The 9,841-nt window shown below is 48.0% G+C and overlaps 1 protein-coding gene across 1 annotated transcript; it reads left to right on the top strand.

The window, feature by feature from the left end:
* Positions 1 to 552: 552 nt before the first annotated feature.
* On the top strand, positions 553 to 3,418 carry PRND (prion like protein doppel). The gene is made up of 2 exons (XM_063110073.1): positions 553 to 596; positions 2,787 to 3,418. The coding sequence occupies exon 2, from the start codon at positions 2,798 to 2,800 to the stop codon at positions 3,329 to 3,331; it is 534 nt and encodes a 177-aa protein (XP_062966143.1). The 5' UTR covers positions 553 to 596; positions 2,787 to 2,797; the 3' UTR covers positions 3,332 to 3,418.
* The last annotated feature ends 6,423 nt before the right edge of the window (positions 3,419 to 9,841 follow it).

Below are 9,841 nucleotides of genomic sequence, written 5' to 3'. Positions count from 1 at the left end.
GCCCCAAGCAGCCCAAAGTGCTGGAAGTCCTCTCAGTTGTCCTTCCATCCAGCATTAGTCCTGCTTTCCCACCTACCCAGTGGAAGTGTGCCCCTCACTCCCAGGGATCCCAGCTTTGCGATACAGTGGTCCAGGGGAATGCTTGCCCTCTATCCGAGCTGACCCTTCCCACAGGGGCTGCCTGGAAAAGGCCCCTTTACTGTCTGAGGGTGGTCTTTATGTGCAGGACAGCCCGCATCCCCAGCAAGGCTTGTTTATGCCACCTCTGTTGTAGATACTGATGGAAAAGCATTTTACTTCTAATTCCAATTCTAAAAGGCACCTCTGGAGTCTTTCTAAACTTCATCAAGATCTTCATGTGGTTTTTAGTAGTAAAAAGTGATAAGAAGGTCCCTCCTTCTCAGGAGGAAGGAGTGGCCCAGAAACCCCTGATTAGTTCTGCCAGGGAGGGAAAGGCTGCCATATTAGGACAGCAGCAGGAACGCCACCTCCCCCCACAGCTGCTATATAGCCAGGCAGGCCTGGCCACCAAGGGGGAGTGCTGGAGGACCGTGCAGCCTGTGGCTCCAGAGGCACATCCCTGCAGAGAGTCCAAGGTACGAGGGGAGGCATTTCTGTGCTCAGGGTTGCTCTTCCCTAATCAGGTCTCTACCTCAGACTGGAAGCCATGCAATGACTTCTTTCCTCCCGCATTCTGGGATGGGTCCCAAGTCAGGGGGGACTTGTGCGAACGTTCAGTCATCAATGGTTTTGCATTTCTGTGTGTTGCTGCTACAATAAAATGCTACTTTAAGGTTAGCTATTTGGGATCTTGTTTGGCTTTGAAGCCCTTGCCTGAGAGAACTAGTTTCTTTCTCAAGAACTCTGCTTTTATTTTTCTTAATTTGATTCACCTGTAATGATCTATTATGTTATTATTCTTATTTAAGATTTCTCCTACCAAGATGAACAGGCTGATGACATGGGGTATGGCCCCCTATCTAGGAGACTAATGTTTGCTTCATGCTTGGGTCTCTTTGGAGAAAGCCAGTCTGAGTTCACTGTGATCAGGGGCAGCATGTGGGGGGCTGGGGGCCTGGGTGCTCATGTCCACCCTGGAGCAGAGGCTAGACAATGCCCACAAGCAAGGAAGGTCAGTGAGGCTCTTTGCAGGCTTCCACAGGTGCCTGGATATGCTCTTAGGCTGTGTCTTGCCCACCCCCCCCACGTTTTTTTTTTTTTTTTTTTTTTTTTTGGCCGCTGCCTGGTATGGGAATTCAAATCCTTGACCCTGGTGTTATAATACCGTGCTCCAACCAACTGTTCTAACCAGCCAGCCTGCCTTTTTTTTTTTTTTTTTTTTTCTTTTTTTAACATAAGACCCAGTATTGCACTGGTATTGAACACTTTAACAGAGGAACATTGATCACTTGCAGGAAAGGTGCAGAGGGATGGTGGAAGGCGAGTTAGGGGCCAAACAAGCTAAAGCTACCCCTCAACTTCCTCCAGCTCTGGCACTCCACAGACTCAGTAAGTTTTTGCCTAGAAGAAAGTTTAGGCACAATCCACCAAGGGAACTCTTCCTGTATCCCGGAGCCACACCAACAAAGGTCCAGGTGCTGGAATGCCCAGACTGTTGGCCTTGGGAGGTGAATTTCCACAATAGCTATTGTTTCAAGAGCCAGATGTGACGGGCTACCAGGATTGAGAATGGGGGTAGAGAGCTATCCCATGATGTCATCAGCAGCCCTTCGGATGCCCTGGGGCCACCTTGACCCAGAACCTTCTTGGTGTTCCCCCTGCCCTCCTGTCCTCCCCTTCATCTCATTTCCCATGAACTTCCTCAAGGGCCCTGCTCTTTGCTTAGCTTAGGGGTCATTGTGCCCAGTAAGTCAAAAGCACAATGACCCCCTCCTGAAGCCCAGATGGGCCATGGGTCCTGTCTAGTGTGCACAGCATCAGACAGAGCTGGATTCAAATCTGCCACCTCCTACTGTGCAGCTTTGGGCCAATTACATAACATCTCTGAATCCCAGCACAATGTTTACAAAATAGGGGTAATAATGTAGTTATCCTATGTGAGAAATGAGTTAGGCAATGTCATGGAAGGGCTTAACTCAGTAGCTATCATGCAAGCTAGTAGGATAAGCAGGGGGTCACATGTCCCCTGGGGGTTGAGATTAGAAGGGCTACCTACAGCACATCTAGACCCTTTGACAGAGGGGAATGCAGGAGTCCTTGAACTACATCTCCATTTTTCTCTCCCTCCCCACCCCCATTACCATAAAGCCCTTTAGGATCAGCAGCCAGTGACTTTCTTAGAATAGATGGCAGAATGTACCCAAGAGAGTGCCAGCTTAGAGCAATGAAGTTTGAAGAGGGAAAATTAGAAGTACAGCCTATGCCCAGAAACATTTGATTCCAACTCTTCAACTGTATTTTTCTCCCATACACCCCTTGATTGGAAAGACTTGGAACCAAAGAAAACCTATATGAATTAAGTCATCACCCATTTATTTTCCCATGCATATTCAAAGGCTTTATAATTGCCAGTTGCAGCTTCTTATCTGTCTGAGAAAAACAGGTTGCTGCCCAGAGTAGAAATAATTCCAGGCAAAAGCAAGGAAACTTGGCATTCCAGTTAACCCTGTGCAGCCCAAGCGTGGGAAAACTATCTTGCTTTGGGAAAATGTAAATGACGCAAGAATTCCATTCCTTTCCTTAAAAATCTCCTGCACTCGGGAGGGGCAGGGGAGTGTGGGCAGCCCAGTGGGGAAGCTAACCGCCCCGGGGCATTTGTGTTGCAGATTCTGACACGATGAGGAAGCATCTCGGTGGATGGCTGCTGGCCATTGTCTGTGTCCTGGTCGTCAGCCATCTGTCCGTGGTCAAGGCGAGAGGCATAAAGCACAGAATCAAGTGGAACCGGAAAGCCCGGCCGAGCACCGCCCAGATCACCGAGGCCCGGGTGGCCGAGACCCGCCCGGGAGCCTTCATCAGACAAGGCCGAAAGCTGGACATCGACTTCGGAGCCGAGGGCAACCGGTACTACGAGGCCAACTACTGGCAGTTCCCCGACGGCATCCACTACGACGGCTGCTCGGAAGTCAACGTGACCAAGGACATGTTTGTCTCCAGCTGCATCAACGCCACCCAGGCGGCCAACCAGGAGGAGTTTTCCCGGGAGAAGCAGGACATGCTGTACCAGCGCGTCCTGGGGCGGCTCGTCAGCGAGCTCTGCGCCGTCAAGAGCTGTGATTTTTGGCTGGAAAGGGGAGCAGGACTTCGGGTCACCGGGGACCAGCCCGTGATGGTCTGCCTGCTGGTTTCCATTTGGTTCATGGTGAAATAAGTCTTGCCAGGAGGCTGGCAGCCACAGAGATGAGCTGGTGAGCAAAGCACGGAGAGGGTTACCCCAAACCCTCACGTGTTCTCAAGGTACCAAAGAGCAGTGATTCATGAGCGCCTCAGATCGTAGCACTCCCAAGCATGCGCCCCGGCGCCTGTCCCTGACAAGTGCGTGTGCGTGTGTCACTCCCCCCGCGGGCTCTAACCGGGGGTGGGGCTGGGCTTTGCTCATCTCTACATCCCCAGCTCGGTGCAACAGATTAGGCAATGAATGTTTGGTGATGGATGAAAGAACACATCAGGAACTGTGCCTGAGCGCTCCACAGTACTTCCCAACAACTCTTAGAGGTAGGTGTTATTCCCATTTTGCAGATAAGGAAACTGAGGCTCAGAGAGGTGACGTGGCTTACCTGGAGTCACACAGCTAGAAAGTGGCAGAGCTGGGATTCAACCCTGGCTTGTCTAACCCCAAGTTGTGTGCCCTGTCCAATCCCAGAGCTGTCTCATGACTACTTTATGGATTGCAAGGCCCAAATTGAAACACATCTCTAATAAAGCTGTGAAATTTCCACTTTTAGAAATAAATAAAAAGACCTGAGCAGATGGCTGTGTACTTTGATGCCTTATTACATGGAAGCTTGGTTTAATTCTTCTAATGAGACTAAAATACAATAAAGGAATTAAATTAAAATAGAAATAAAGCTAGACAAAAGCCCAGAAATCCTACTGTAAGGTAATACTGCCAAGCTGAGTCTCAGAGCAGACCAGATTTGCAGCAGGACATGCCTGTGGCACAGGAAGGGTAAGTGCTGGCTGCTCCCCTCCCTGAAATAGTCCATGCATTTTAGAAAATATTTTTTAATGACATGTTTGCTTCTAATGTTCTCCTAACCCTATGTGCTTATCTTTATATATATCCATATGAGCATCTTTAAATATACTCTCTTTATAGAGGTGCCCAACACAATCTCTATCGGTTTGGTGAGGGGCCATCACTTTGGTAGGTATCACTACAAAAATATAATGACTTGCCAAAAAGGTTAAAAAGAAATGGTTTCTTTAGGGGCACCCAATAAAGAACTCACTCATGCCATAAAAAAGAATTGATACCCTGTCTTATTAGTTAAAAATATATATAACAAAATATGTAGTTTAAATAAAAAATAATGAGCTTAATGCTCTAAGATGCCCCCACAGGCCTTCTGGGGTGGTCGCAGAGACACCCGGGAGTTGTTGAACCATATTTGGGCATAAGAGCTGCTGAATATTATCAATTCTCCTTTAAAGAGAGTCTGTAAGGGGGGAAATGTGTATTGTCAGACCATTTCAGAACATGAGTGTTGATAGCGGTACCTCTTGTACTGGGTTCCCGCTGCTCTCAATGTTCTTTTCAAGGTTTTAGTTTTGAAAGTGGGTGGAGGACTTGGGGCGGGGCCATCTTCCACCAGACAAATGCAGGAGATACCTGGCCGCTGCTGAAACAGCCCAAGAGAATGTCACTTTCTGCTCCCACAGTTCTGTTAATTCTAGATCAGAGAGCAAGAAAACATACAGAACACATAGAGGTTATTTCTTGCATGTTATTTTAAAAATAATAATAATAACAATGGCGATAAAGAAAGAAAAGTACTTAGAGGCTGATGTTGAAATTTCAATTCCTGGCTCTTCTAAGTTTAATTATGAGGGTACACACAGCCACCTAAACAAAATGACTTCATTACTGATGTGAAAACGCTTTGGTGTGATATAGTCCATTTTGTACAATTACTTTCTTTTCTCATTTTGTTAATAGTCCCCAAAAACAGATTTAATTTGTACATGGTGATTCAAATGCAAAATTTGTTTACAGAGCTTTTAATTAAACTATGCTTGAACATCCTTGCTCATATTAGTGAATCAGGAGGTGGAATAAAGTTTTCGTGCATCCGATTTTCCACTTTACCAAAGGGTACCGAGTGCCAGCTACGTGCAAGACGTTGTGAGGGGCTTCTGAATTATTCTTGATATAGTCATTTTACACTGTGAATAATTTCACCAACCACTGCTTTCTTGCTCCCTCTGAGTGTTGACTTTTTAAAATATAAGTTTATATTAAAAGTGACAATTAAAATTACAACAAAAGTCCAAAAGAAAAATATTGCTACAATCCCAGCATCTGATGAAATCAGTATTTTCATTTTCTCCTGTAACCTCCTAGGCCTTATCCATGTGTATATACAAATGTGCATATTATCAATAAGAAGACAGGAGAGCTTTTATATTCTAAATTTTTACTTAACTTCATTGCATACTCTTCTTTCTCCTATTTTCCTGTGATTTTTGTTTTCTTGTCTCCCCACTATTTTCCCCAGCCTCACCCCCTCCACCCATTCCTTTACATGCTCAAATATTTAAGTGAGGAATTTTTCTTGATTATGCCTTTTAAAAATACTTTAAAAGTACACGTAAAATTTATTCCTCTGCAACTTGCCTCCTTAACTTAGGACATCATGAAACTCTGGGTCAACAGCTAGCTAATTAGCTAACTCGTCCTTTCAGCTTGCTGTGTAATATCACGTAGTACGGATGTACCGTGGTTCATTTAATCATTTCCTTATTGATGGACCTTCAGGTTGTTTCCAGCTTTTTGCCCCTGCAAACAATAAACTTCCTTGTACATACAACCTTGCAGTCTGGTGCTTTTATTTCTGTGGAATAGATCCACACGTGCAGATTTCCTGGAGCAACGCCTGTGTGTCATTTAGATTTTACCAGACATGACCATGTTATGTTCCCACACAGCTGCAGCAATTCCCGTTCCCACCAGCAGTGTACAGCATCAACTTGAAGGAGCTTCTGTGTCATATGCGAAGACACCTTGCCCACAAACGCTGCCAAGGCATCTTCTCTCCTTTGCAGAAGATAACACCTAAAACTTCCTAAGTAAACTCTGACCACAAGGACCATTCTATTTTCCACAAGGAAAACTCTAAAACTGTTAGCAGTTCCCATTCTAAACCTTGTCTTTGGCCCCAAACATCTGTAAAACAGGCAGTGAGTGTGTGGACTTCTCTCTCAGAGAGTGGTGTGTGTGCACAGCCCCATGCTCCCCAGCGACCAGGGGAGGCAGGGGGTGAGGTTTGGTCCTGGCCTTTGGATTAATGTTTAGCAAAATTACGCATGCGAGTGTCTGCATGGCAGGGAGAATGCCCTCTAGAACGTGAAGCTCAGAAGGAGCAGGTGTCAGGCAGGCAGTCGGCCTCTCCCTGGAGCCCCTAACGCCCCTCCTGGCTGAGGATGTGCCTGACAACAATTAGAAACTCCACCCTCTGGTCCCAATGTGGGGTGTCCCAGCTATAGTCATGAGTTTGTCTTAAGCTGCCCACACTCTCTGTCTCAAGCTTTCCGATAACAAGTGACTGGTTTAGCGTGGTGGCTGATTAGGGCAGGGACCCCAGATCCTACTTCATATCTGTGGTGTGGTCACATCTTGCACCCACACCCAACACCTTTTCTTTCTTGCTGCATATGGCTGCACAAGGACATCCTCAGTTGCCCACGTGTGGCTGCATGGCACAATCTGGAGTCTGCCAGGGTTGCTGCTGAAATGCTGACAGCAGGGCGGTGCCCGCATGCAGGCAGCAATCTGCGTGATCACAGACCACCCGCGCCGGGCAAGTGATCAAGAACACTTACACAGATGTGACGTTGTGATGAGCTTGGGCTTCCCTGACTGAGAGCTCAGACACCGCTCTGTCGAAGAGCAGACCTCTTGTTAAGCCCGAGGCTATGTGTTCACTCTCTTTGCCTAGGGCCAAGAGTCAGAGATAAGCACAGGGCCATGTTTTCTCTTCTCCCTACCAGCAGAAGACCCCATTTCAGTTGGGCACCCAGCTCTCCTGGTGGAAGGGAAAAGAGCCAAACCCCCATGCTACAGGGAATGCATAACCCTACAAAATGGGTATAAGCCAGAGAGTTCCTGCAAACTGGGAATAAGGTATTATGTCTTTGAAACATTTCTAAGACCATTCCAGACCATTCAAAGCCTGGCCCAGAAGAACAGAGTCAGCTGTTCCCCCAGCAAATGGGAGCCTTTACCTGAGCCCATGGTTTTAGGGGTTTCACCTCTGAGCAGAAGCAAGCACAGGGAAGGGCTGAGATTCCACCCCCTGGAGCACCAATGCCCTCAGGCCTCACTCACATAATGAGCCCAGACCCCAGACACAGGGTGAAAGAGTCTGTCTCTCTGGCATTGCGTGAGAGGCCAGAGGCTGAAATAAGTCTTGTGCATTGACCACCCCCCTATTAAAAGGAACTCCCTGGTCAGCACAAAGCTGACGCCCCAAAAGAGCTCAGCCTCCCATACTCAAGTGTAGTGACCTGTGCCCCAGTCTGCATTTCATACCTCCATGCACCCACACACCCCCGCCCGCCCTTGGAAATCCCAGATCTTATTTTAACACAAACCCTTTTTTGGGACTGAAACAATACAGATTGTTTTAACTCCAAGGGTCTTGGCTGTGAATTGTGAAAGGAAGTTAGCAGAAGGCCAGAGAGGATCTAGAGGAAGCTGGAAACAGGCAGGTCAGGGCTGGAGGAACTAACACAGCTGGCCTCCCTGGATGGAGGGAGATGGACGGGGGTGGGAGGGTAAGGGGGCTAGGGAGGGAAGAAGACCACCCGTGGGTGACCAGGAGAGAATTACATGCTCAGGCTCATCAGAGGTGATGCCAGCATCCAGCAGGAGAGGTGTTATGCCCCCAGGGGCTCCAAGCTCAAGAAATAACTTTCAGCAGCAAGGAGAGGGATTTTCAAGGACGAAGCAGAGGGTAGGGTCCTGGCTAGATGAGAATAGTGTCAGTTGTGTTGTGCTAGAATTTCCAAATCTGTAATTAAGGTTTCTAATTTTTTTAACTGGCTGTTTTGACTCAGGACTACTTAGCTATCGAGAACAAAATGGAGGAGCTTGTGGCATCTCTTAAACATCATTTATCCCTCCCTGTGCCTAAGCCAAACTGCATCATCACCTCTGCTCCCCAGGGGAAAAAAATAGAGGGGAGCAGGAGGCATAGTGTTTGTGGGTTTTCCTCAGCTCTTGGCCCACTTGTCATAGCCAAAGGGTGGAGGCCCCCACCCCCCCACAGTTAATGGGCTTTTCTGGGCTGGTTGACACAAGAGCAGACAACAAGGAGTTCCTTATGGAATTTCAGACTTGCTGTGATCTGTAAGCCTGTTCCCTCTCAGGTGAGAGGATGCCGATCTGGGCAGATGGAAGTCTCCAGAAGTCCAGCTCTCAGGCTCTAGCCCCGGGCAGGACCCAGGCCTCCCTCATCTGTCTGTGGGGACTCCACAGATGGCAACGTTGCCTTGGCAGATGGCTCTTAGAATTACAGACCATTTCTCCTCTGGGCACTATTTCAACTCCTCCTTACGTTCACCATTTGAGCTGATGCCCATCTTTGTCTCATCTTGGTCATTTTGTGGGTTCATCTGAGCCTTCATTCGACAATGTGCATTGAGTTCCTACTAGGTGTCAGTCTGCTCTGTGCTGGAGCTCTAATGGCAGGCAACAGAGGCAGGGTCTCTGCTGCTGGGTGTTTACATCCAGGTGACACGAGCACACACATGCATAACCAGAGGTATGCTGGTTCACAGCTTTATGGGGGCCGGGGGGCCTGATTTGTACCATTTGTCAATGTCTATGATGTAAATATGGTGACTCAGTCAATTTCAAGAATGTGAAGTTGGAAGAGACATGTATGATTTTCTCTCAAGACTCTGCTTCGGCACAACCAATTTAACTGTTTACTTTGTAACCTTTACACATATTAATTGATTCCTATTAAAATTTATATAGTCCTCCCAGATCAGAACTAAAGTCATCTCAGCTGGGGGCTGTTGATGAATTGAAGGCTGCCCTCCTGGTTCCTCTCCCCCACCCCTGGGTTGAGGCCCAGCACCAGGTGGTCACAGGAAGAGCCAAGGCCAGAGCAGAAGAGATGGCACAGGGGGTCGCCACTGGAGCTGAGCGTTGTTTCGCAGTACATATTTATTGACTTTCTATTACATGCCTGACTGTCCACTGGTCTCTGTAGACACCTCGATGAATGGGTCACTGCCACTGCCTTCAAGGAGCTTATAGCCTGGTGGGGAGATGGTTAATGCCCACTCAGTGTGGGGAAGCACTGCGCTAGACCTGGGCATTGGCAAGAAAGGTTTCCAGAGAGGCAACCTGAAAGGATGGATGGGGGCATCCAGGTGGAGAAGACGGGAAGGAGGCGGAATCACTGCAAAAACAAAAACAAAACTCCGGTGGCTTCAAGGAGCTGCAAGTCGCCCAGTACAGCAGGGATGTGGGCGTGTACAGAGGAGCAGTGAGGCTGGGGGACGAGAGGAGCAAGATCCGCAAAGACGCCTCATGCTGCTTACCCTGTGTCCTCTTGGGCAGCCCTTCTCCAACTTTAGGGGGCACACAAATCGCCTGGGATCTTGGTAAAATGCAGCGTCTGCTTTGGCAGGTTTGGGATGGCCCAAG

Source organism: Cynocephalus volans, chromosome 1 (assembly GCF_027409185.1).
Source record: "Cynocephalus volans isolate mCynVol1 chromosome 1, mCynVol1.pri, whole genome shotgun sequence".
Classification (NCBI taxonomy): Eukaryota; Metazoa; Chordata; class Mammalia; order Dermoptera; family Cynocephalidae; genus Cynocephalus; species Cynocephalus volans.
The sequence above is the reverse complement of the archived record's forward strand: the minus strand, read 5'-3'. Positions and strand labels throughout refer to the sequence as shown.

Excerpts from the sequence above, each read along its gene's own strand:
- PRND (XM_063110073.1), top strand. The coding sequence starts at position 2,798 with ATGAGGAAGCATCTCGGTGGATGGCTGCTGGCCATTGTCTGTGTCCTG.